Source organism: Canis aureus, chromosome 22 (assembly GCF_053574225.1).
Source record: "Canis aureus isolate CA01 chromosome 22, VMU_Caureus_v.1.0, whole genome shotgun sequence".
NCBI lineage: Eukaryota > Metazoa > Chordata > Mammalia > Carnivora > Canidae > Canis > Canis aureus.
In genome coordinates this window covers 32403312-32431154 of record NC_135632.1, presented here as the reverse complement: position 1 = coordinate 32431154, position 27843 = coordinate 32403312, and the positions used below count along the sequence as shown (strand labels likewise).

The window sequence follows — 27843 nt, the reverse complement described above, 5'->3', positions numbered from 1 at the left end:
AGAACACCGTAATTTTTAATTCTCATTAAAGCTTTGCCTTTATGACATAACCATCCACATCCATCTCCCCTATCTTTTATGCATTGCTTTTTTTCACTCTTAGTCACTATCTTAACAAAGTAGAAATAAATTTTTTAAAACCCCACTAACATAGATGTTTCTTGTCAAGAGAATATGAACATATTCCTCACTTATCAAAATAATTAACTACTGTATGAAATAAAGTTTGAATCACTGTAACAGAATGAAGCACACTTGCGTATTTTTCAAGTTGTAAAAGTAATTTATCACCAGGGTATTGCTTTATTTTGGATTTCTTATAGTGGAAAGTTTTACTGCTACAGTGATAGCAGAAAGACTAAATCTTCCATGGTATAATCAAGATTCCTTAAAAGGTAATGTAGTGTAGTCATTAAAAGTACTGACTTGCTGTTTCAGATCCTGGTTCTGCCACTAACCAGCTAAGCAACCCTGGCTGAATTATTCTTAATTCCATGCCCAAGCTTTCTTATCTGTAAAATTATAACAGTACCTCTAAGTGATTTTTTGAAGATGACATACAGTGATACTTAGGTAAGTACTACCCATTACTGATCCAATAATTCTTTTTTTTTTTTATTTAAAGATTTTATTTATTTGTTCATGAGAGACACATAGAGAGAGAGAGGCAGAGACACAGGCAGAAGGAGAAGCAGGCTTCACACACAGAGCCCGATGTGGGACTTGATCCTGGGACTCCAGGATCACACCCTGAGCCAAAGGCAGGCGCTTAACCGCTGAGCCACCCAGGCATCCCTGATCCGATAATTCTTATTCTGCATGCATATACAGCTAAGTAGTGAGTATAAATGGATACTATGACTAAATTTGATGGAAACAATTTTTAAAAACATACTTCAAAAATTTTAGAATCATTTAAGATTTACAGAAAAATTGCAAAGACACTACAGAGTTCCATTATACCATCCCCTCCAACAATTTCTCTTATTAACATCTCATGATGTAGACAATTTTAAAGGATAACTGTATAGTGGAAGGACATCTACTCCTATATATTACAGTTGATCTGTAATTTTAATAACCTACCTACCAGAACCAAACTTTGAAATTTATAAGTATTGCATTATAATGAGTAAATGCTAAGTTTAATGTTTTGGTAATAGAGCTGCAAGTACTATACTGATGTAGGATATTTTATAGTCTCATTAAAAAGGAATAATAAAATAGAAAAGTTATTTTAATATGTGTAATTACTTCTACATATAGAAGTGAAGTTACAAATTAAAACATGCAAAGAAGAAAAGCTAGGATATTTAAATTGATGTTACTACATAATTTTAAGATTGAGTAAATTTTCTTAATATCATGAAGTAAAATTATTGAAGGGCAATATGGGTGAATAAATTTTGAAGTGAGAATTTTTAATTGAAGTATTTTCTTACTATTAGAGAATCATATTTACAATAATCAGTATAATGCAAGGAAAAATTTTCTAGATTATTAAGGAAATAGAGGTAGAGAAGTACATCTGTAGAAATGTTCAAGAGGCTAGACATCTGAGGCAGGGAGCATTAAATGTAGGCATTCACGGCCACTTTAGTAGCCACTAGTCATATGTGGACATTTAAATTAAAATTAATTAAAATTAAATAAAATTAAAAATTATATTGTTCAGTTGCACTACTTTTCAAGTACTCAGTACGAACATGTAGCTAGCGGTTATTGTACTGAAAGTGCGTATATAGAGTACTTCCACCATTGCAGAAAGTTGTTGAAGAATACGCCTGCTCTATACAAGGAATAAACTGTTTCACTAATCACATCTGAGTCCTAACCAATAGCCTTATTCTCTTACCCAAACAAGTTCTTTTCATTAAACTTGCAAAAATGAAACAAAAAAGGAAAAAGAGGCTTGTTATTTATTTTTCTGAATGTTTAAGTGAAACAGGAAGAGTTTCTGGCCAATTCTCACAGACAAATGGCCACCAAGAAATGGAAAAATTGCTGAGGTCCTCAAAGCCATTGCTGTACTCACGTGGCAGGGTAGCAGTGGGCCCAGTGGCCAGGAGGACTCCTCTTCAGGGGTATTTCCTCACTAGGGGAGGGGTCCCCATGTGGGGCCTTCGCACTGGTGGGACCTTCCCCATTATGGGGCTGGGGTTCCTGCCAGTGAAAAATGGGAAATTTCATTGTTAGCCAACTTTGAATCTTTCCCTTTTTGAGATAGTAAAAACACTGCTTACTGGATTATTTAGTTAATTCAAAACAGGGTTATATGAGATAAACTCAAAACTGATTAACCATAAGTGACTGATCCTCCTGCCCCTCAGTCTCCCAGGAAACACAACCTGCAGCATTATTGGAACTACTAGAATCTTAGACCTAGTCATATATTGAGAAGATCAGATTGAACCAGGTAATGGTTTTCCCAATCAAGGTTAAAAAATGGCCTTTTAAGTATCAGTAATGGGCAGCGGTGAAAAGAGTAAATATAATCAGATGTAACAAAAACCTTACAAAGTGCCACAGCTCCTCATTTTCACCTCATCCAAACTTTTAAAATTAGAGTCGAAAACGGGAAGCAAATGTTTGAATACCATCCACTTATTTCTCCTGACCATTCTGTGATTTGGTATTATTTAATGGTGATAAATGGTCAACGGTGATTAATGATCTTTGAAATGGTTATAAGAAACAGCGATCTGTTTTTTTTTTTTTTTTTTAATTTTTAAGAAATCCATGTAAGCAGTTTGTGGAGATCTAAAAATGTGGCTAACAATAAAAATCCCCCATGAACCCTTTCATTCACAAATGTTTTCTACTTGTTCAAGATGAACACTCTTATTGTTTTAGTGATAACATACACAAATGCAACAAAATATTTTTGCTGACATTTCGAACTCTGTAATCATTACTCTAAATTACTCCAGTTTAAACTCTTCTTGCCAGCATATTTTACAATGGCATACCTTTGGGCAGTAAGGTGAGGGGCCCAATTCAACAGAACACTATAGGTCTCCTGGAAGATGGGTAACATCACACTTCTGAAAAGCACTGAAAAGACTGGAAAATGCAAGTTTGTGGTGAATTCTGAGAAGATGCAGGAGAAAATGAACCCAAGGGATTGTGCACTGAAAGACACTATTTTCTCACCAGATACCAAGATCCTGGTTCTGCCGGACTTACTTTCCTAACCTCTTGAGTTGCAGTTTTCTCTTCTAATCCCTCATAATTACCTGTGCTCCAAGACAACAATTTAGAGGTCAGATTATTATAAACTGCATGTCCTGTCTATACTACACAGGGGATGGGGGATGGAGAAAGCAAGCAGTATCAGGAAAAACTGTTTTAAACAAAATTAGATGATAAATTTGAATATAAATTATAAACCTTAAAATTCATTAACAGAAATGCATTCCAGATAATTTAGCAGATACCTAGAATCCAATTACTTAATGTTACCTGTAAGTCTGAATATTTTCCACAAGAAAACGAATACTGTTCTTGATTAGTTTTCTATCAGAATCCGTATGGGAGGCCAAGCACAAAAAATATTAATTTAGTAAACTACTCCTAATTGCATTCAAAATCTTAATTATAGTGGATAAATTAGGTTTAGCTGCTGTGGGACAAAGAAAGGTTGTAAAAATTAAAATTTTGACACAATTAGTGTGAAAAGCAGTTCCAGACTATATGGTCAAACAGAAACACTGCCAAAGACACAATATCCACATTAAATATCCAAGGTAGGTACGCCTTTCAGGAACTGACCAAAGTTCCTAGGAGGGAGGCTGAAATGCTTCATGACCAGAGCTTCATTCTGAAAAGATTATGAAGTCACTGACTCAGACAGACTCAATAAAATTAAATCTGGCTAGACTTCACGTCTATCCAGAAACACCTTAATATTCACAGCTAAAAAACTTCTTTACTATGGCTTATCCATTAGGGGAAAAAAAAGAGCTGGTTTGAGTCATAAGATTCAAGAACAGAACAGCAATGTCTAAAACTATATACAATGTTCTGTTCCAAATTCTAAGATAAAATTATAAAACATTACTACAAGGATAGCTGAATTTGCTACACGTGATGGAGGTGGTTTCCCATATCCCAAAGGCATCTGGTGGAGAGGGGTTCTCCTCACCATACCTCATATCCAGTGTAAGGCTGTTTTGGAATGCCTCTTTCTAATTCACACAAAATGCCATATATGTTCATGGAGGCCCTGAAGAACTGTATAATACCTTATTTCATTTACTGTAAAATGATGCATTTTATGGACGATTAAGAAAAAAACTGCAAATTAAACTATAAGTGATTTCTTAAAACAAAAATGATTTTATACTTATCGAACGAGCTCTTGTGATAAGTACAGTGGTGATACATGATAATATCAAATAAAAAGACTGTGAGCAAAAACAATTATTACTAAAGTTTCTTCACATTCAGATTTCAAGTATTCTGCATCACTTTTCAGCTCAGAGATGACTTTTTCCCCATGAAATATAGTCCTGTGTGTATCATCAAGAGCATTGTTGATGCAGCGTATCTTGAAATATTGCTCCACTTCTGCCTCTGGAGTTTTCTTCCAAGCTGCTGACATTCTTTGTAAGCGTTCCCCAACCCCCCCCTCCCCCCTCCCCCCCCCCCCCTGCCACAGGGAATAACAACTAACTTACAACAGCTATCTGGCAAAAAGAAACTGATATGAGAAGTGTTAAAAATGGGGGGGGGGGGTGCTTTCTAGAATTGCTGAGTTACAGTAGTAGTGCTTCTAAAAAGTCAGGGTAAGTGCTTCTCTTTTACCATCTGTCATCCATCCAACAACTCATTCCTCAAATAGTAATTAATCTCCTAATAAGCAGTGTACAAAGTAGGTAATGAGACTACCCCTTAAGGAACTTATGAACAGGCTAGCATTCATTTAAAAATATAGAAAGCATCTGAAATGATACTATGTTCTTCTGATTATAATGGTTAGAACAGAGCTGAGTAAACCCTTGAAACTTTCTCCAACAACTCTATCTGCAGTCTATAACAGTAAATCAAAAGCAATACTTTGTACTGGGAAGAACTTCAGAGATTAGCATCACTATCAAAGACATAAAGATGGAGGAATGGTGGTTCTTAATCATATCCTCTTTCTATACTTATAATGACCCTGCAGAGAAAAACAGGTCATTGTAAGCTTAAAGTGGTGGAAGTCCCAGTAACAGCTGTCATGTTAAATATGATATTATACAGCTTCTGGCATTTGGTACTCAGCTATTTATGTGGTAAATGCTTTCTTCTCAGAGCCCAAGAGTAGGGAGGGATCAAAAGCAGATTCCTGGTAGAGACAGGATACTACCCTGTCCCAGGGCAATGGTAACTCAGCTGATCTCCTTCAAAATTTAGTTTGCATGGACCTGGATCATTTTCACATTCCACAGAATGTGATTCTGATCCATTATATTGATGACAGCATACTAACTGGATCTGGTGAGCAAGAAATGGAAAGAATCCCAGTTGATCTAATAAAACACACACACCAGACATCTCACAAAAATTAAAAGATACCTCACATTGCTTACATTTCTAAGAAGTCTAATGCTCTGGGGCAATAGTGAAAACATCTTCTCTAAGGTAAAGAATATGCTGCTTTTCTCAACACCTGCTGTTAATTAAGAAAAAGGCAGACCCCTTTGGATTCTGGAACCAGCATATTCCATTCTTTAGAATACTGTTTTTGACTTATCAGAGACTTGGTAGATTGCCAGTTTCAAGAGTGACTCAGAGCTATAGGAAAGACTTTTTGCAGCAGGTCCAGGCTATGATGCATCTGTGCCAGTGGATCTGAGGGTGCAAGACCTACCTCTGATTAATGGGAGGCTGTGGAGTCACCAACAAGTGCCAAAGAGAAGTCACAATGCAGAACCCTGGGGTTCTGTGGCAGAAAACCACCTTCTGTTTAATTTTTTTTTTAAAGATTTTATTTATTTATGAGAGAGAGAGAGAGAGAGAGAGAGAGAGAAACGCAGAGACACAGGCAGAGGGAGAAGCAGGCTCCATGCAGGGAACTCGACATGGGACTTGATCCCGGGACTCCAGGATCATGCCCTGGGCTGAAGGTAGGCACCGAACCGCTGAACCACCCAGGGATCCCCCCACCACCTTCTGTTTAAAAAACAGTTCAGGGACACCTGGGTGGCTCAGCGGTTGAGCATCTGCCTTCGGCTCAGAGCATGATCCTACAATCCCGGGATCGAGTCCCGTATCGGGCACCTTGCATGGAGACTGCTTCTCCCCCTGCCTATGTCTCTGCCTGCCTCTCTCTCTGTGTCTCTCATGAATAAATAAATAAAATCTTAAAAAAAAAAAAACAACAGTTCATAGGGCCACCTGGGTGGCTCAGTGGCTGAGCACTATCTTCAGCTCAGGTGGAGATCCCAGAGTTCTGTGATCAAGTCCTGCATCAGGCTCCCTATAGGAAGCCTGCTTCTCGCTCCACCTATGTCTCTACCTCTTTCTCTATGTCTCTATGAATAAATAGATAAAATCTTTTAAAAAATAAGAAATTAAGAACAGTTCATCGTATGTAATAGGGCCTGAACAGAATATGCACGTCTGACTATGGGTCAACAAATTACCCTGGAACTGGAAGTACTTACTGAGACACAAAGTTAGATTGGCACAGAAGCAACCTGCTATAGGACAGAAATGACTTATTTGGGATTAGGCCCAAGTATACTCAGAAAGCATGTGTATATTACAAGTAACCCAGACTCTCATAAGATAAATGTCTCTTCCTTTCATGATTGACAGAAAAAAAAGAATTCAGAAGTAGCTAAAAATGGACTACTGCTACACTGCAGTCTTATTCAGGAGGAGACATAAAGGACTGTAGTAAAGGAAGTTTGGTCAGTGAGAACAGCTGGAGCAGTACATTTGGTCATCCATTTCAAATGGAGGGAGAAATGGCCTGAACTAGATACAGCTGCACTCATGGGCAGTAGCAATGGCTTAACTGTTGATCAGAGCCCTAGAAAACAACAGTGAAATATGATATGATAAGGAAGTCCAGGAAAGATGGACTGGGCACAAATCAGGTGCATTTTAATATTTGACATTAATGCCCACCAGGAAGCATCCACCAAAATGTCACTATGTGTGTGTTGTCAAATGTCAACAAAAGGTGGACAGGATGAATCATTCTATGGCTGTCAGCCAGCCTCCCACTTAGGCCACCAGAGTTGACACGATGAGCCCAAGAATGGAGTAGCTAAGGTGCTTCTTCTGCTTATCAATGCTGAAAATAGTTATTACTAATGTTAAATGCTTTAACCTGCCAGCAAAAGATACTGATGTGATCTTCTCAGTATGACATAATTACTCAAGACTAGTCAATGACTTGGTATAAGATTAAGTACATGGGAAGGGGCAATGATTTTTTTTTTTTTTTTTTTTGTATCACAGTCAGCCCCTACCCTCAGTGGTATGTATTTACAAGGTAATCAGAATCTGATAAGTGAAAAGGCAAGAAGCCCAAATGGAAAATGGTATTGAAGATATAAAACAACGAAGTGAAAAAGTAATTTATACTTGAAAACAATTTTAAATAAAATCCAAACAAAAATTTGAAAATTTTAAAATGTAACCACTAGAGGCATGATATATATCCATGTGAAGTGCAAAGTGATTAATTTTTTTAAAAGGATAATACAGCTCTTAATTTTGACATAGCCACCATCGCTTAATGACAAAATTTCTTGGATAATTTCTACCAAAGACATAATTTCCTTCTTAAAACAGGTATAAAATGGATGACATGGGTGACTTACATACCTAGTAGTTATGAAAAGTACCTCCACAACTTCTTAGTATGCAAAGCAATATTATTTATTTATTTTTTTAAATATTTTTTTCTTTATTTATCTATGACAGTCACACACAGAGAGAGAGAGAGAGAGAGAGGCAGAGGGAGAAGCAGGCTCCATGCACCGGGAGCCCGACGTGGGACTCGATCCCGGGTCTCCAGGATCGCGCCCTGGGCCAAAGGCAGGCGCCAAACCGCTGCGCCACCCAGGGATCCCTGCAAAGCAATATTAAAAAAAAAAGTGGAGAATCAAAATACTTTATTTCAAAACTATTTTATGCCTGATCCCATATGTAATTGGAACCATATTCACATTCTGTAAGTTTCTGAATTTCATTTTCCTGCTTATTTTTATGAGCGACTTACTTTGTTGAAACTGTACTTTATTTGATATTAAAGCTGTATAAAAGCCATGCAAAGTTTATTTACAATATTGTATATTAACTATGTTTAAAGACTACACAAAAATTTCACAAAACTTACTTACATGTAAAGACATGTGAAACGGGGCTTTAAAAATTTTTAGGTACAGAACTTTGCAAAGATTATTTTGGTTTCTAGTGTTATGCAAGTACTAGCTTGAAATAAGACTGTCAAAAATGTGCAAATGAGTAGATTTTCAACAAAGGAAAAACTACAAAAGTTTAGCTAAAAGCTAAAATATCCTGAAATACTACTATGTAGCAATGGAATTTGTAAAACAGAAAAAAAAAGTTATTTTTTAAAAGTCTTTCATGAATAACAGGTTCTCGGTAATATTCTATAAAAACATCCAGAAATAAAGTTTCTCCAATTATGTTCATCATCAAAATTATGTTTCCAGTAGTCACTGAAGCTGTGAATTATAGATAATTATTTGTTGTCCTACCTGGGAAGTCTCAATGTCCCCATTAGGGGAGGAGGGGGAAGAAAATCAAATTTAGATTCAAGTAAAAGATCCTGGTATAGATATGAACACAGAGTAGAGTGTTGCAATAATGTACAAGTCCACACACTTTTAACTGTACCCCTAAAATGGAAGTGCAAAGTTTAGGTTTGTTCAATTGAAGATCTTCTATCAGGAAGTAAGTACCTCATCCTTCCGAGTTCAGAAAAATATCAATAGGGATTTCTTCTCCAGTGGCATCTCTTTCGGTTTTTATGTTGTGGCTGAAGTACATTTAGATACTCAGATTGCCCCAACTGATAAGTTGTGTTCCTTCCACAGTCAACATACTGGTACCTCTCCTGCGATATCTGTTCAGAGTGTCCGAAGTATGTTGTTGTCACAGTAACTTGCATCATGAGTACTATGTTATGCACTTTGATGGATATCAGTGTACAGAAATCATACATATAACTCATTTCCTCTGCTATGATAGTAGGTACTGTATAATCAATTTGTTTCATATCCAGTGGGCCAATATTGGTTATGTTGTTTAAGCGTGCCTTTCCAATAACTGTTTTTGAAAATTGAACTTGTGCAGTGATGTTTTCAACTTCAACAGAATAGTAGTTATTGTTTGTTATATTTAGTGTGTTCGTGATATTTAAATATACCATATGCTTTTTTTTTATACTGTACGCTTTTGAACATATGACGTATGCTGATTTTACGCCAATGTATTTCGCGTCAATAGAGCGAGGGAAAAGGAAAAATACAGCCAATCCAGAAAGGAGCAGACAAACAAACACAGAAGCCATCACATACAGCTTTGTCCTTCTTGGCCTTAATCTCTGATCACTATATGGAATCAATGCCACCAGCTGGTTTTCTTGCCCTCTAGGAATTCTTCCCGTTCCTTGACAAGTGGGGCAAGTGACACTATCTCTTCCTGTAAATTCCACATACGGAAACTGAGAGACATCTCCACCTCTCCCATCTTCATTATGGACTTCATTATTAACCAGTCCATTCCTCATACTTTCAGTTGATGTGACTCCATCATAAGCATTTTCTTTATTTGAATGCAAAGGCAACTGAGAAAAAGACTTTCCCGTGTCTGAAAGGAGCCCAAGATGCTATCCAGTTTATAACTGCTCTTTGAGTACACTGATAGTCCCTTCTCCTTGTCTAGTAGTTACCTCTGCTCACGGTATTAAAGTCCTTTTTTTGTTTGTTTTTTAACCAAAATTAATACCTACTCTGGATAGGAGTTTTGTTTCTAGCTCCCAATACTTTTGCTACTAACATTATACAAAGGTTTATAAAATAACTGATCTATCAATAGGATATCCCACAAAAACACTGCTTTAGGCCAAGGACCCATTTTATAATAAAGAAACATGACAAAGGGTACATAACCTTAGAATCCACTGGTCTAACCATGACTCCATCCACAAAGAAACAGCAGGCCCCACAGGCAGGTAGAGTAGCCTGTTAAAAAAAATCAGCTAGGGGTGCCTGGGTGGCTCAGTGGTTAAGCATCTGCCTCTGGCTCAGGTCATGATCCTGGGGTCCTGGGATCAAGTCCCACATTGGGCTCCCCACAGGGAGCCTACCTACTTCTCCCTCTCTCTCTCTAATGAATGAATAAATAAAATCTTAAAAAAATAAGTAAAAAATCAACTAAAGAGATATCTTAAAGATAACTTCCAACTCCAGAATGTGGTATATGTACTGAAGCAATGCTTTCAATGTATGTGTTACCAATAGTTAGAATACTGACAATCAAAGGATGAAAGTAGGATTAACTTCTGTCATCATCATTCCCAGTGACCCACTTGCAGAATTTGTGTTTCCCATCCATGCAATTTCAGTATTTGCTAAGTTAGAAGTCCTGATTCCCAGACAGCTTTGGGGAGGTGATTGTTTCATCCAGAGGACACATAAAATCTACATTTAATACAAAGCTCTCACTACCCCCTGGTCACTGTGGTCTTCTCCTATCTGTACACCAGTAACAAAAAGGACATCAGCTTACTGTTGGGAATATTCAATACTGATTATCCTGAGAAGCAAAGACTATGGCTACAAGGTGAGGGAGGGAAACATATGCTCAGAAATTGGGGGATTTCATCTGAGTATCTCTCGCTGCTTCCATGGCTAGTGGTAACAGTAAATGGGAATTCCAGCATGACTCAACAAGAACAAGGCAACTAAGGGCTCAGACATTTAAGTGAAGATCTTACATCAGCAGGTAAGCAAACTCAAATCAGGAAGAAAAAAAAAATGGCAATGATGAAGAAAATACAGACTGGGTAATAGAAGGAGATGATGATATGGGGGCAGCTGCTGCAGTAGGGACTGTAGCTAGTTTCTCTAATTCTCTTGCCTGAAGTCTTTTGCCATATGATTAAAGCAAAGCTTTACCTTAGAAGGGACTCAGTTACTGATTGCACTTGTATCTTCAATCTCAGGGAAGAAGGGAGTCCTAATATTGTAGTTTGGAAGCTAAGTACAATATAGGGCATGAGTGATCTGAGTGGTGAAAGGGGTATATTATACTGGATGGACATCTTTTCTGTACCACTTTAATTCTCTAAATCTCATTTGTGTCTGTCTTATTTTAGCTATTTCATCAGTACTAACTTCATAAAGGTATAATCTTACAGCACCTTTTCTCATGCTTGTGGGCACCTCTTTCCTCTTAAAGGCATCTCTGTTGAAATAACTTTGGATCCCTACTTGTACACAACCTCAGTAACTACTGGGAGATGTGGGGAAGTTAATATATTGTAAGAAAAATCTTGACCAACACGAGCTAGTGGAAAAATTCTTCCTCCTTTCTCCTATCACAATGCATAGTCTTAAAACACAGTTTATATAAATCCACAGGGTATAAAACCTACAGGATTGGGTAGTGGCAAGGAACTCAATAGCTTATCCATGTATTACTGGCTCTCCCTCCTACCAAACTACATTCTTCTTGTTCCTCTACTTCTTGGGACTGTAGCCCTAACAAAGTAACAGCACATAGACATCTCCTTCAGACTCCTCTTTCTGGGGAAGATAAGCTAAGACAAACCTCAAAGTATGTGGTGTCTTTATGATGTCCAGAAGGTCGTTCCTCTAGTAATGAGGTGGTAAGTGAAACCACAGGCAAGAGATGAGATCACTCAGAGAGGGAGATGACTGAGAGAAGAGGACCTAAGAACTGATCCAGGAATGGCCATGAGGAAGATGACGGCTAGAAGAGAAGACTGCAGTTTGGTGGGAAAGGTGGGTGGAAAACAAAGTACTTGCAAGGGAGTTTAGCAAGGCACACAGATAATACACATCTAAGGAGCTTTTGCTTTTTTATTACTAAATTTGGCTAGATCTTGACTGCTGTGGATACTTGATATGATGCATTATCAAAGAAAATGAAATAATATGCAAATAGAAGTACTGTGGAGGAAGTTTTTTCAAACCACAAACCACATTCTTCTGAGGGGAGCCTCCACCTCTGTGTCTCCCTGGAGGCAAACTGGTAGACTAGCTGCAGATGAAGGATGATCTGGTGGCTAAGCCATTAATTCATACAATTTTATCTTTTAAAGATTTCTTTGGATTAAAAAAAGCTCAGATACAAAAACTAAAAGAAAAAAAGGCTCATAAAACATGCTTTTGTAAGGAGATCTAGTAAAAAAAAAACACAGAAAGCTCAGCACCCTAAGTAAGGCACTTCAGTTTAGTATATACTTACAACTATATTTCACATCAAGTTTTTCTTCCTTACATTCAGGAGGCCATAATAGTTCATAAAAATGCTTTATATATCATTATGAATACTTAGTATCACAAAACAAATCTCCCTTAATAGTTTGAATTTATCACAAGGCTAAGTGGCATGGAATAATGTCATCTGTTGTAAGAAGCTACACAGTTCTTACATCTTTTTAAAAACTACTTGTGTATATCTATCAGTTATAGAATTTAATTTTCAGATTTAAAAATATTTTGCTATTCTTTAGTTCATCTGAACTTCTCTTTTAGTTTATTAAGTTCAGTGTAAGAAAAGAATCATTATCTGATTTCACTCTGATTTCCTGTCTGTTTCATTCAGTATCCCTACTCTTACTGAAATTAAGGTCTAATGAATCTAACAATACTCCAGGTTTTATTAAAACACGCTTATGTTGTCCTTTCAATTTCCAGAAAGGTTTTATTCTCATAACATGCATTACATAGGCCACATTTAAATCTAAAGTTATAATTAACAATATGGAAGTTAGGGAACTAAAATCTAAATTTACAGCAATATGAAAACTGGGGAGCTTCAATTTAAATCACAAAGCAACACTTTATAATAACATTCTTTAAGTTTTTAAGTAAATATGAAATGTTCTTGTACATAAATGTCACAGCAATTATAAAAATAAATGTTTCAAAGGACCCAAGTGGAGGGTTTTATTTTCTGTCACCACTTTTGGTAACTAAAAAACATGACATATTTAAAATCTTTAGCTTATAATAATGCCTCAAGCATGGTACAGTTAACAACTGTCTTTCAAAATTAATAGCATAAAGCTACACTGAATACATTATAACTTCAAAATAAGAATCAATGATACCTATTGGCAATGTTGGGGGACCTGCTCTGGGCACATGAGCATTACAATCAAGCCAGTGGGCTTTCCTAATAAGATCTGCTTCTTTGCAGTAACACAATCATTTGTCTCCCTACTCAGAAACAGTGGCATCAAACTCTGATTCATGCTCAAGTATATGGATGGTATTTTAACAATTCTAATTCATTGACAGGTACAAGAGCTGCTTGCCAACACCAGAGTGGATTTAGTTTTCATTTATGTTTCAGAATACCCAACTGATAAAATACCAGGTCAAATAACTTCAAGATTTTAAAGTCAGCCTAAAAACCCCAACATCTGTATACTAGAGCTCAGTATCCAAATAGTCCATTCTCTCTTTAGAATTCTAACCAAAATGTCAGTACCAAGGAGTTTTAAAAACAGCCTCTAGGTGTTTCAAATTTCTTGAGCTTGTTTCAGCAGACTACTGAACTGCCTAACAATAAGTAAGTCCCTCAGGATCTAAATATGCAGCTATACTGCTGGGAGTAAACAAGAGCCAATTCTAGGAAGAGTAGGAAAGGAACAAAGTGGTAGGAAATGTCTTCAGAACACTCCCTTCCCCTTTTAAAAAACCTAAGTCAAGCAATAACTCAACTCTTTATGGTTACTTAAAATCTGGAAACTATTCTACTAAGAGTGAAATTTATAAGCAGCATACAAATCAACTTAACTAGACTAAAACATTTACACTGATCTTTATTTTATCCTTTATTTCAGTATCTTGCCTAATGGCTCTATATTTCAAGGCTCCGACAGAACTGGTTGGTTGGTATGATCTGCAACCACTTCCTTTCTAATAAAAAGTACAGTTCCCTCCTTTAAAAAAAATGATGATGCTGATGATGACGATGATGTACGCTTTATCCTCACAATGGGGCTTGAACTCATGACCCCCAGGTCAAGAGTCCCATGCTCTCTGCAGACTGGGCCAGCTAGGTGCCCTTGGTTTTCTCTTTCAATTCTAAAATATTTCTGTTCACAAGGCATGATGCTTGGTTTGTTCAGACTCTGAGGTGTAAATGCTAACATAAAGATAATGCAGGTCATTATTTTATATATTAGATATTTATTTTATTTATTTATTCATGATAGACATAGAGAGAGAGAGAGAGAGAGAGAGAGAGGCAAAGGCACAGGCAGAGGGAGAAGCAGGCTCCATGCCAGGAACCTGACGCGGGACTCAATCTCGGGACTCCAGGATCGCACCCTGGGCCAAAGGCAGGCACTAAACTGCTGAGCCACCCAGGGATCCCCAGATATTTATCTTAAAAACTCTAAGAATTTCTAGTATTAAAAATACAGCCTTTCTGGTTCCACTGGAGGCTCATTTAGATAAAATGTTGAGCTCAGGTAGATCTGAAGGCCATGGAAGCTTAGACTGTGCAGGTTAAACACAAATTGGGCTAATCACTGAGAGAGTTATAGTACTTGAGTTATGTATCTGGATTGTGGAATAAGGTGGGCAATACAATGTATTTTGGCCGAAAGTGTTACTCTACTAAAACACATTAAAATGAAAATGTATCTTTCCATTTTTAAAAGGTGCTGTTGGGGTACCTGGATAGCTCAGTTGGTGAAGTGTCCAACTCTCCATTTCAACTCAGGTCATGATCTCAGGGTTGTGAAAGCAAGCTCCACACTCAGCAGGGAGTCTGGTTAAGATCTCCTCTCTCCCTCTCCCTCTAGCCCTCCCCACCATGTGTGCTCTCTCTCTAAAACAAACAAACAAACAAATAAATGTTTTCTTAAAAAAATAAAAGGTGGTATCATATGATGGGGGTTCCAAACTGCTTGAGGAGAGAGGTAGAAACAGTTGCTAAGAGGCTAGGATGGAGAATGTTCATTTTAAGAGTGAATATAATTCATTCCAGATCTCCTGAGATTACTTCTCAAAATCTCTGGGACATTAGAGGCTTTGAGCAGCTAGCCAACACTAGGGCTTAGTGAAAATTCTAATTTCATTTCCTAGATCTACCTTAATCTTAACATTTATTCATGAGAATCCCTAGCATAATTTCTAGAGTTCAGATTTGGTAGGGAGGGGTATCTCTGAGTTTGGTATTATCTCCTAGCACAGTACCTCCTGGCTATGACATACACTCTGCATCCCTCTGTTCTGGATTTCTGGCATCTGCAAAGTAACAATATATGATAATAGCCAGTCAGTAAGGAATTCAGTCACATGACTTCCTTTTGCAGTATACACGAGGAGACAGTCCCACTTTTCCAGAGAAGTATTCTATAAAAATATTAGGTTGTTTTTCTCTTCTAAAAATCACATGAGAAATCCAAAACATCATAAATTCAATGTCAAGAAATAGAAAATATTTGTTTTGATCAAACTATTTATAAGTGTCATTGTGTTCCTATTCCAAATCTTATATCCTAGTCAGATTTCCTTCTTGATAAAAATAATCTGACAATTATTTGGAGAAAAATCTAATAATATTCATGTTTTCCTTAAAATGAAGACAAAAAAAGCTAACCATTATGTGGTATTCAAACATGCTTGCATGAAGCTACAAATCTTACAAAAATATTGAGATGTGGTTGTTAGAAAATTTGGTGTTAAATCTGACAATATAAAGCTATAGTCATTCTGATTCTTTTATGGTTTCAGTCTGAGCACAGGTGAAACCAAATATTTCAATTTATGAACTATGTTAAATTTCTCCTTTCCATTTACATATCGGATGGGCCACATGCATAAAATCTAACTTCACAGATATTTCAAGAATATATCAGGTTCATGATACACAAAATAAAAAGGAATATTTAATACTTTAGTACTCAAGTAAAGAGTACATGAGTGAGCCGAATGACTACTTGTCACCAACTGCCTATCACTCTGCTATAAAACTGACTTAGTATCAACTAATAAAAACTCACAATTGTACAACGGCTAAAAGTGTTTGACACATAAAATCAAGAAGATTTGTTCCTTTTAATTTAAACCTTTTCATACTTATTCAAGGAATCTGAAAAGAGAAAAGACAGAAATGTGTTGTCTAGCTTTGAGTACTACTTCTGGCAATCTTTTGTTTAAACCTTCCACGGGCTCCTAAATATCTATAGAATAAGGCCAGTGTTCTAGCTGTGGTACCCTAAATCCTCTACAATGTGGGAACCCTCACTTCAGTCTCATTTCTTCTTGCTTTGGAATGAGGGAACCTGTTCTCCCGTCAATGTGAATTTCTGAACTTTAATCTGTACCTCTTACTTGTTTTTGTTCTGTCTCTCATTTGTTCTTTCTCTTCTTTTTCTCTCTCTTCCTAATCTGGGGATTAAATTCACAACACCTAAGATCAAGAGTCACATGCTCTACCCACTATACCAGCCAGGTGTCCCTCTACCTATATTCTTTCTGAAGCCTTCATGGAACACCTTTTTCTTGCTTCTCTCCACTCATTCAAGTTGCATCTGAATCAATCAATCAACCAATCAACCAATCAGTATGTATGTATGTATGTATGTATGTATGTATGTATTTATTTATTTATTAATTATAGACATAGAGAGAAAGAGAGGCAGAGACACAGGAGGAGGGAGAAGCGGGCTCCATGCCGGGAGCCGGACACGGGACTAGATCCCGGGACTCCAGGATCACGCCGTGGGCCAAAGGCAGGCGCTAAACCACTGAGCCACCCAGGGATCCCCCCTGAATCAATTTTAAATGTTTTAAGGGAATCTATATTGGTTCATGTTTGTGCTCCCACACTCTTAGCTCAGAGACTGGCGTGAAATGATGTTCTTCAAATTTCTGTTGAATTAAACAGGCTATAACCAATTTAAGACCCCAGTAATAGTCTGCCCACCACTGCTTGATCTGGACCATTTCAGTAACTGATCTTTGGAGTCACTGTGCTCATACTGCATCCCCTGCTCATGCTGACAGTTAAACTTGTTGATTTCATGGCATGTCTCTGAGTATTGATCAACTATAGCATTTATGGGTTATACTACTTCTTTTATCCTTAATGATAATGATGATGATGATTAGAAATAGACTGTATTTACTGAGTGCTCACTATATGCCAGGGACTCATACAATTATAATTAGTACTTTACATGTACTGTTACACATAGCTCTCAAAACAACCCAATCTATCAAAATATTCTCATTTTGTAGATTACTAAACTGTGGCACAGAGAAATTAAGTATCTTGGAAAGATCACACAGGTAGCAAGAGGATGACCTGGGAGTCATTATGTATGAATAGTCATAAGGGTCAGTTTTAGGTAGCATGGTAAAAGAAATCCTCTCCTTATAGATAACACTTGGGACAAAACCTGAAAGACAAAGAGCCAGACATGAAGGAAGAGTGTTTCAGGGCAAGTAATATCAAAGAGAAAGGCTTCAAGATGGGAAAAGCCTGGTATAGTGGAGAATTAGAAATAGGGCCAATGTGGCTCGATCCAAGTGAAGAGAGAAAAAGTCACAGGTTAGGCTGCACAGGTAGGCAGAGGCCAGCTCATGGGTAGTCTCATGCATCTGGATAAGAAGTTCCATGTGTATTGATTTACCTTTACATTGTATAGTCCTTATTTCTTATTCTTAATGGCAGAAAACATCTCTTATTTTTTTCCATATCTCTTGCAGCAGCCAGTCCAAAGTATTATAAGAAGTACCCTGTGAAGAATCTCCCAATTGAGATAAAGAATGGGATGCACGTCACATGTGCAGGAGTGGTTAAAAAGGTCTAATGTAGGAGAAGCAACTGGAAAAAGGGGGTATTCCAGACTTGCGGTATACAGTTGCATGGCTGTGGAGGGAAAGTCAAAAAGTTCTGGTAACAACAACATGGAATATGGAAAAATGATTTTGTTTTGGAAAGGGGAAGCAGAAATCTTGAAAGAAAAAATTTTTTGTGTGAGGAAGAAAACTCTTAATCAAGATACAATTAGGACTTTACATTTGGATTTCCTTTAAAACGAAAACAAGTTCTCAAATTCTTTCCCAAATGAGAGTGCTCTAGTTTTTTTTTTTTTTTTTACGAGAATAAACAGACACTGTAACATGTGAATTCATAAGAAATGCTAAGAGAACGCTAAGACTAAGAAATGCTCAGAAGAGAGGAAAGTACTTAGTTACTTATAAAATGCTAACATATGATCCTAGCAAGGGGAAGAAATACCATGGAACACTGGAATGAATATGGTCACTGAAATCAGAAAGTCCACAATCAGAAATCCCAGTTCATTCACTGTTGGATAAAACCTAAAATTAAGGTTTAAAATTATGTGGCGCCTTGACATCTGGTAAAATCAAGAACTTGAACAGCCTAACCATAAGTTGCCCTCTCCACTTTGCTTAAGTGAATAAGGGCCGGTAACACTTCCTATCAAAGGGCCAGGTGTGGTTCCTGCTTATCCCTGAGTAGCAGGTTTCAGTTCTCTGTCAGTATACAGAATTATTCAAAAGAGCCAATCACACTGTTCTGTGAGAACTAGGGGATATACCCCTCAATACTATAAAGCCTCCCTCCCACCCACCACCTCTGGCTGTATGCTCTATTCATAAGTGCGATTCCCATGTGACCTGCACTGGAGTACAGGGTTTTCTTCCCTGAAGCTCTAAGTATATGTGACTAATAAACAGCTGCCGATCCCAACTGGCAAGCATCGGGTTGTGTGTTCAACCATCTGCTCAATCCCTATATCAGGAATCTTTTCCTCATCAGGTGCAGGGTGCAGAGGTGATCAAAATAGCCACTTACCGGATGTGTGGCTGGGGCCTTAGGCCAAGCCACTTAATGTTCATCTCTGAGCTTTTTATTTTGTAAAATAGGATTAACAATATTTACCTTGAAACTTATTGTGAGCCCTGTGTCAAACAGCTATTATTGTGAACACTGTATCTAGCACTGCAATGCTAGACTAGACCCATCGTTGATTGTAATGCCATCATCTCCTTTGTATCCCCCATGACTCTTACTGATTTAAAACTTGTATGTTAAAATTAATAATAACTGAGTTTAAAACTAATAGATGGGGATATAAATGACAGATTGGCCAAATTTGGTTTAAAAGCAATCTGGCTTATTTATTAGAAATAATATTTCAATTCAAGCTACCACGAAAAGAACTACAAAGAGAATTTTTCAAGTTTTTGGCAAATAATGAAAATAGACATGAAACCAACACTGCTTTCAAGATACTGAATAGTAGGTTCAATTGTGCTCTGCAGATCTTGATATGCAAATAATGTAGTAATTTACAGTGATAAGAAGCTAACATTATGTGTGCAAATGCTTTATTTTTAAACAAATGAAAAAAACTGGTTACTTCAGATAAGAGAAAGGGGGAAAATACAGCTAATAAAGCTTTCCCCTGGCAGAATTTCTTTTCCTTCAGATCTTCTTTATCATATCTCAATGTGTGTAAACACACACCCCTGTATGTCCATGTTTCCTGAATTCAGCAGTACATAGTTATGCCTTTTGATTTTTATGTAATCACAAAATTTATACAAGTTTGCATATTTAGTATTTAGAGAAGAGGAAGATTATAAAATACATATATATGCATACTAAAATGAAATTTTAGAATTGTAATAAAAGAGTGGGGGATGAGACTTCCACAGGATACTAGAAACCCTTGTGGACACATCTGGGGTGACCTTTTTTTTTAAAAGATATTCATTCATTCATTCATTCATTCATGATAGAGAGAAGGGCAGGGGCAGGGACACAGGCAGAGGGAGAAGCAGGCTTCTGACTTTAGATTCTGGCTAGTTTAGTAGTGCTGATGCATAATTACCTCATTTGGGGGATGCAAACTTTATTCTCTCCAGAATTCTAATTTGATATTGAAATATTTCTCATTATTATAAAGTCTGAGATAAACCGTAATTCAGGTTATGCTGCTCAGTAAGCAACTGAATGCCATAGAGATATTTTTTTAATGTACCATTTAAACATAGCCTCTTGGCTACCACATTCAATAAATATTTAAGCATGAGCTTAAAGTAGATTACTGTTAGCATGTTGTAAGAAAATTGCACAGTGATAAAGCTTGTAATAAAAATAAGCAGGACACCCACTGCTCATACACTATAGTTAAGTGTATTAGCTGGTCTCAAAAGCATTAACTTTTACTCAAACAGCAGCAGTAGTCTGTCCAATCTATTAGCTTCAGACAGTGCATACTAGCTGCAGGCTACTGGAAATCTTTATGTTTGTATGCTCAAAGAAATGATTTTCACTATATTATAAATAGTTAAATATGACATTGAGGATTTATCTTAAACACAAATGAGGAAAAAAATTTTCTCTTCTACAAACAAGGGAGTTTAAAAAATTTATCATTGTAGTCTATACACATTCCCACACTTTAAATCTTGAAAAAAAAAAAAAGCAAGACATGATTTGCTATGATTAACTTTTCTTAAGGGATATAAATTTATAAAAGGAGACCGCCAATGGGCCAGATTTTTCATTTACGCTCATTCTGTTAAGTCTATCTTCCCTTCAGCCAAATAGTTTGGGAGTATTAACCAAATACATAACTTAGTTCAGTGTTTATTTTTTTTTAAAGCATGAAACATACCATTTTCTTGATTCCTTAATATTGCAAGGTATTTTCAACATTCAAAGATCACATACTACGGTTAATTACAGCCAATATGATGTCATCAGTCTATATAATATATAGGTCTGATAAATTTGTTTTTAAATAACCAATTTATAGTGCCAAACAATGCTAAAAAATCATATACATTTACAGTTGACATTAGTCCAGAACATTCATTTGCATTAAACAGTTCTAAATAATACATTAAATAGGACTCCAGCTTCACATATGATAGGATTCATTCAGCTGACTTTCACCAGTTTTTCTTTTTTTAAGGTACAAACCCATGATATTTCTGTTTACTGTTGTAAAGCTAGACTAGTTCTTTATAGAAGAGTAAATCAATAATAAAACATTTTAGTTGCAAGTATACTTGTGAGAATGTGATTTTGTTTGGTACACTGCAGAATTTCAAGTGCCTGAAGAGTGCCTGGCATATAGGAAATGACATATGATAATTATTTGTTGAATGAATAACACATAGGTATAAGTCTTCTACCAAAAAGTTATTTTTTTTTGCTTTCATTAACATCACATAAATGTTGAATATATATGAATATATGAATAGAGTACCTATTGAAAAGCCAAAAATGTCATGCTTGTTTGTTTACAACAACAAGACACAGAGAGGCAGAGACATAGGCAGAGGGAGAAGTGGGCTCCTCGCAGGGAGCCTGATGAGGAACTTGATCCTGGACCCCAGGATCACATCCTGAGCCGAAGACACTCAACCGCTGAGCCACCCAGGCACCCCAAACAATGTCTATTCTTAAAGGATCACACATTTATTAATTTCATTATGAACTTCAAAGAAAAAAGCAAAAATCTGTATGTTACTGCTATGTGGAAATGAGTCTGTTGAACCCAAACGAATATATGTCTATATAGGATTGGGGTGGGTGGGGAGGCTTTTTAAAGTATTTATGTCAACCTTAATTGAATATGAAATATTCAGAATTGATAACACTACTATTACTATTGATAACATTACTATTGTGACATAGTAACAGGAAGCATTATACTCAAGTATTAAACTTGTTGGAAAAAGAAAATAAAGAGAAAAAAAGGAGCAGCATATTAGAGTTGTAGAGGTATTTACAGTGGGAATTTGTTAACAAAAAGGTATAACCAGTACACTGATAGATGTAGTTACATAATAAAAGCCTTCTAGATATTATACACTATCTCTTCAGATGTAAAAAAATTTGTTTAAAGTCTAATGCAGTATTTATTTTTAGAGATTTGCATTTAAATATTAGAACTATTTGTTAGAATTTTTGGCTTTTCCTTTCATTCCACTTTTTAACTATTAAACATGAAAAGTGTTCATTCAAATTAACAGTAATTTGCACTTTATGGCACTTTTCAGCCCACAATCTTAAAGTGTTAATTAATTAAGAACTATTTCTTTTAAATTAGGGTAATCAGAATTGAGAAAGGAAAAGATTCTTGCTTTTTTTCCTCTAAACATACCATTTTGAAATTGCTTATGATATAATTACTGTATTTGATAGAACAGGAAATACTGTACAGAAATTACTAAAAAGCTGATTTCTGGGTATCGCCATAGAACATTTCTCTCTAAATCTTCCGGACTGATAGTTGTACATTACCATATGATCATGATTAGTAGGCTTTACCTACATGTTTTTCAGTTATGAGATTTAAAGATGGTTTTACATGAACTGTTTGCTAGAGTTTAATTAGTAATGTACATCATCTTCTTCTGATTACTATTTATCAGCCTGAACTGTAGTTATGTGGGCCAACTTGATCGTATTCTTATTGAAAATATTTTGAATTAATTTTAATCCCTAAGCATTTATTTATTCTCACTAAGTATCATGCTAACTGCATTTCCGTGTTACAATTTATGATACAAAACAACCAAACTCAGGCCCCTAACCTCCAGCTTGCAAAGCTTAAATAATTTAAATGGATATTGCTGATAAAAAAGGAAGCTTTTTTCAATATACAGTGGTTAATGCAAATAAAGTTGTTTTCAAAGACTAAAAATCTGTTTATAGTCTTTTATCCTAATGGCAAAGCTCTGTTTTGTTTTTAAGAGGAGATCCAAAGATATGTCAGAAGTCATGATAAAACTGTAAACTCCATTATATAACTCTTAATATAGTTCTATTAAAATATGTTATCTAAGAAAAGGACAAATTAATAGCTAATGTATACCACTGCTCAATAGAAAGAGAATTTTGAATGATTAGATTCCATCCATATGTAAATACACTCTTCTGTACTCATGCCTCTTCCCAAGAGTAACAAAAATTGGAGACTCACATCTCTTATTAAAAAAAGAGGCAATTTTAACAGGAAAATAACATGAAAAAGTAAACTAGTACTAGCTTAGACATCCAAATTTTTTAATCTACGTTATGCTAATACCTTGCACACATTGAGCGCACAAACAAAATTTGCTAACTTCCAAACGGCAAAAATCCATCTTCCTGTGTATTGAACTCAATATACTACAACAAAACATGAATCTTCAGTACAGAGCAATGATTTTCAAGTGTCGCTCCTACAAGTTATTTAAAGGAACCACTCCTCAGTGTCCCCTCCTTTACTTAGAGAAATAGGTGATGTATTAATGAGGCTCTGTATTTCTACCCCAAATAGAACAGTCAAGCTTTTACATGTTCCAGTCTTGGATCACATTTTGTTTAAACAAAGGGTCCATAGCTTAAAAGAAATCCCAAACCAAAAAAACACCACAAACCAATTTACAAATCTATTACTTTCTCCATTCTATTTTTCCCTGACCCACAGCCCCTCAGATACACCTTTTCCCTACACTTCAGGTACCTAACAGCACCACCGAATCAGTGAAAGATTGGGGCCAGGAAATGAAAAAGGGTTGAAGAAAGAAAAGGAAGAGATAGCATTACTGTGAAACTAATGTTAAATTTACCATCCTACTCAAGCTGAACATCTATGGGCCTTTACATGTTTGAGAAGATTATAAAGTAGAACTCTATATTAACAAAATTTGTTAAGAGCCATATGTAAATATTAGTGTTACTTCAACACTTGAGGGGCTCCAATAATAAATGTACTCTGTCTCTGCTTATCAGTGGAGTGGTAATGGTTAACAGTGATAGTGAGGGCACTCGTTTCTGGAAAGCCAGGCAGAGCACTATCATTTTCTCTGTTCATATATCCATTGTTGCTGATGGGAGTAACAAAAAAATCCTATCTTTACAGATTATTTTCTTTCAAAAAAACTTTAAAGAAAATCCAATTCCATTAATGCAATAAAAGAAAAGAATGGACAAATTGTTCTCAAATTGCTTCTTCAATGCCTCAAAAGTTCCTGGAAATATAATACTACTCTACTACATGTAAAACTCTCCAATTAATTCACAAGACTCTATTAAACATCCTTTGCACAGTGTTAGACAACATGTTTAATTCTTATAATCATTCAAAAAATATATTGGCTAATGTATCGAAACATCTTTTGAATACTTGGAATTCAGCTAGCAATTTTCTAGATAATTCATAAACTGTACATTCAGGGATTTTTCTTGCCACCTGTAGCACCCACAGTGAGATTCTTTTTCAGATTATGAAGACAATTTTGTCTTCATTTTAATACCAGATTTAGCTTTACAACACGAAAAGTTTTATTCTTAAGGTAATTTATTTGTGAGGGCAGACCAGAAGAAGGAGAAATAGCAATAATCTGGAGGAAAAGATACATCATTTTCTAAAGTGGAATAAATGGATTTAATGTCTCATATGAGAATATGATATATGGATATGAAAGTTAAAATTTTTCAAATAAAGTTAACTTTTTTTGGTTAAAAGATAAAATAGGCCCCTGAGGGTCTATTCCTTCTCTGCTATTCATCAATACCTACATGCTATGTGTATGTAACATGAAAACAGAATGACAGCATCTTAATGAAAAGTTCCTTCATAGATTTCAAAGGAATGTTAAGCATAGTTAAGCAGTCTCTCTTAGTTACGTGACTGGATACATTATGGAAACCTAGTAAGAACAAGGACTTCTAGGAGGGACCTCAGTTTGATTTCTAGCTTAGGTATGACTGTAGGTAAGAAATTTAACCTGTTTGAGCCTTATTTTTTTCTCATATACAAAACTGGTGTGCTTATTCTGCAAGACAGTTGTGAGGATTATAAAATATCCAGCAGAGTGCAGGCACTAGGTTCTTAGTAAAGGTAACAAAAGTAAAAGTCTTCAGTAATAACAGGAAAGATAGGAGAACCACAAACTATGGAAATTCAGTAAATATTAAAAAAGATGATTACACCATGACACAGAATTTCAAGCAATGCAATCCTAATGTTAGCACTGGAGAAACTGTTAAGTGAAGGATTCTTGACAAATGAGTTTAGCTGAGAAATGTGAAAGTTAGCTGGTGGCGGCCATTCCCTCAGGCAGCTCGCTGCTCCTCCAGCTCTCTTTAGAGAAACTTTCAGGCCAGCAGCTTTTAACTGCCCACTTGGCATGGTTCCAAGCAGACCTGCATCATATTAAACAAAACAGATTCAACTTTCTGACATTTTCTCATCTTTTCAGTGGCACCAACATTCTTTGAGCCATATAGGCTCAAAATCTCAAAGTGTTTTCTTGTATCAAAGCCTGTCAAGACTTCCTTTGTCATATCTCAAGCAACCATGTCAAAATCTTTTCATTTCTATTCTAACTCCCAATTCCCTATAAAGATATCAAATGGATTAATTTTCTTTACAAACCATTGGTCTTATCTCACTCCATTGCTGTAAAGCCCCCACTGACTCTTTACTATCTTTTGCAGTTTCTCTGTGGGTTACCTGTAGCAGACTAATCCATATAGTGCTAAGATGCACTGACCAAATCCATATGCACTCAATAAAATGCTCTGGCAATGTGATGCAGTGTTTCACAAACTTCCTACATGGTTTTTACATACACAGGAGCTTGTGAATAACTAAATATAAAATAAATAAATATCACTGCCACTAAGAGTAAAAGCCAACATAATGCTTAATGTGGATTGAGCAGTATTGTAAAAGCTTTATAAGGATAAAATCATTTCATCCTCATAACAACTCTATGAGGTAGGTATTATTACTATCAGCACTTGACACATGAAGAACAAGGAAGAGGAAAAGTTAAGTAGCTTGCCCTGGGTCACACAGCTAGAAAGTGGTGGAAATAAAATTAGATTTCGGGCAGTCTGCACCCAGGGTCTATGTTTTTATGCACTAAATAGATTGTTTCAGGCTATCATTCAAGAACCCTGAGTCTCAAAACCTAACCTTTCTATAATGAATTCCTACAACTATCCAATATGAATGTGTTCTTTTCATCTATGTAGATTGTCATTATTTTATTGAGGTCATCAGAAGTCTAACTGAAAACTAAGCTAAGTAAAGCGATCATTCATTATGTTACTTATAATAAATCCAAGAGAGCATACATCTGAGTGCAGAATATGTGGGCCCTGGCTATGTGTCTGGCTTCCTTCTTTCTTCGTGATGGCTTCATCTTCCGGCTGGTAGTAAGACGAACCTAAGATAACCAATCCAAACCAAAGGACCTCCAATCTGGAGGAAGAAGAGAGAGCACTACTTCTGTGTTCTCTTTTATAGAAGTGAGGAAAACATCTTTAGACCCCACATAGTAGACTGCTCCTCATGTCTCAGTGCTTAGAACAATCCACAAATGGAATATATGGTTATTATTAATGGCTTGGACTAATTACTAGGGTGGAATGGGTGTCAGAATCAACTGTTAGGACTACCATGGTCATTTTTCTATACTGGGGTTCATACTGTGGGGTGCATTCCTGTTTAGAACATTTTCTCAACTCCATTTTTCTGAATTTAGCCATGTTTTCCAACCTCATTACTCATCCTTTTTCCCTGCCTCCCTCCATCCATGCATTGTTTGTTGAGTGTTAAGAATGAGTGTCAAGAACACTACTGAAGACCTGAATATATAATGGCAAGGTAGACAGATATAGTCCCCATCTTCATGGAGCTTATGTTCTGGCATGGTAACAGACAAAAGTAGACCAAGTAAGAGTAGTGCTTGCAGGCTACAATAAGAGTTGTAAATTATAATTCACAGCAAGCAAGGGAGCTATTTTAGCTATATGGTTGTAAAGAAAAGCTTCATTTTATAATGATATTTAAGCTAAGAACTACAGAATAAGAAGGAGCCATGTAAGGGGTGGGAGGGAATCAGAATGTACAAGGTCCCCAAGATGGGAAAGAGGACCTGAAAGAGGCCCTCAAATCGAACAGGAAGAGTGGGAGGTTGAGGGCTAATAGGTGAATATAGACATAAAATCCCACTTATATTTTATTAAGATCACTTAGGCTACTCTGCAGATACTAGACTGAGCAGGGGTTGGGGAAGGCAAGAATGAACACAAGGAGAACAGAGTAAGAGGAAATAAACTGATGATTTTATTTTGTAAGCACAATGGACAGAAAATGGTGAACAGCTTGGGGGATGAAGGAGGGCTAAAAATTGATTTCTAGAGTACTGATGTGACGTGAATGATGTGCTATTATGAGTTATGTATAGACTGGGGGTGGCAGTGAGAAGGTTGCAAGTAAGTTTAGAGGGTAAAACCAGCTGCTCCCCTTAAACATGTAAAATTTGAGATGTTTGTGAGACATCCAAATGAAATGTGAAACAGTAAGTTGTACAGGTGGGTCTGGAGTTCTGGAGAGAGAACAGAGTTGGATACACATACATAATATACACACATACTCAGAAGCCATCAGCATAAAGAAATTATACTATGACAATCACAGTGTGCAGTTTGAAGATGATATGCTTAGATGCAGCTTTTTTGGGCATTATCCTAACTGGCATTCTCTGAGTTTCCCACATCTGTAGTTTGGGAAAATCTTCAGTCATTATTCCTTCAAATATTTCTTCT

At 36.4% G+C, this 27843-nt stretch overlaps 1 protein-coding gene and 1 pseudogene across 10 annotated transcripts in view; both read right to left on the bottom strand.

Moving 5' to 3' along the window:
• UBE2E2 (ubiquitin conjugating enzyme E2 E2) overlaps positions 1–27843 on the bottom strand; it is a 469097-nt gene that overhangs the window by 131681 nt on the left and 309573 nt on the right. For 8 of the 10 annotated variants that reach the window (XR_013361371.1, XM_077865379.1, XM_077865383.1 and 5 more), the window contains one exon: positions 15432–15482. The exons of the other annotated variants lie outside the window; for them this stretch is intronic. Coding sequence is in view for 7 of the 8 variants with exons in the window: in XM_077865379.1 (XP_077721505.1) it covers positions 15432–15482 (51 nt within the window). In the remaining variant the exon portion in view is untranslated. The remainder of the gene's footprint in view (positions 1–15431; positions 15483–27843) is intronic. 10 annotated transcript variants of the gene reach the window in all.
• LOC144293589 (transmembrane protein 106B pseudogene) lies at positions 8801–11402 on the bottom strand (annotated as a pseudogene).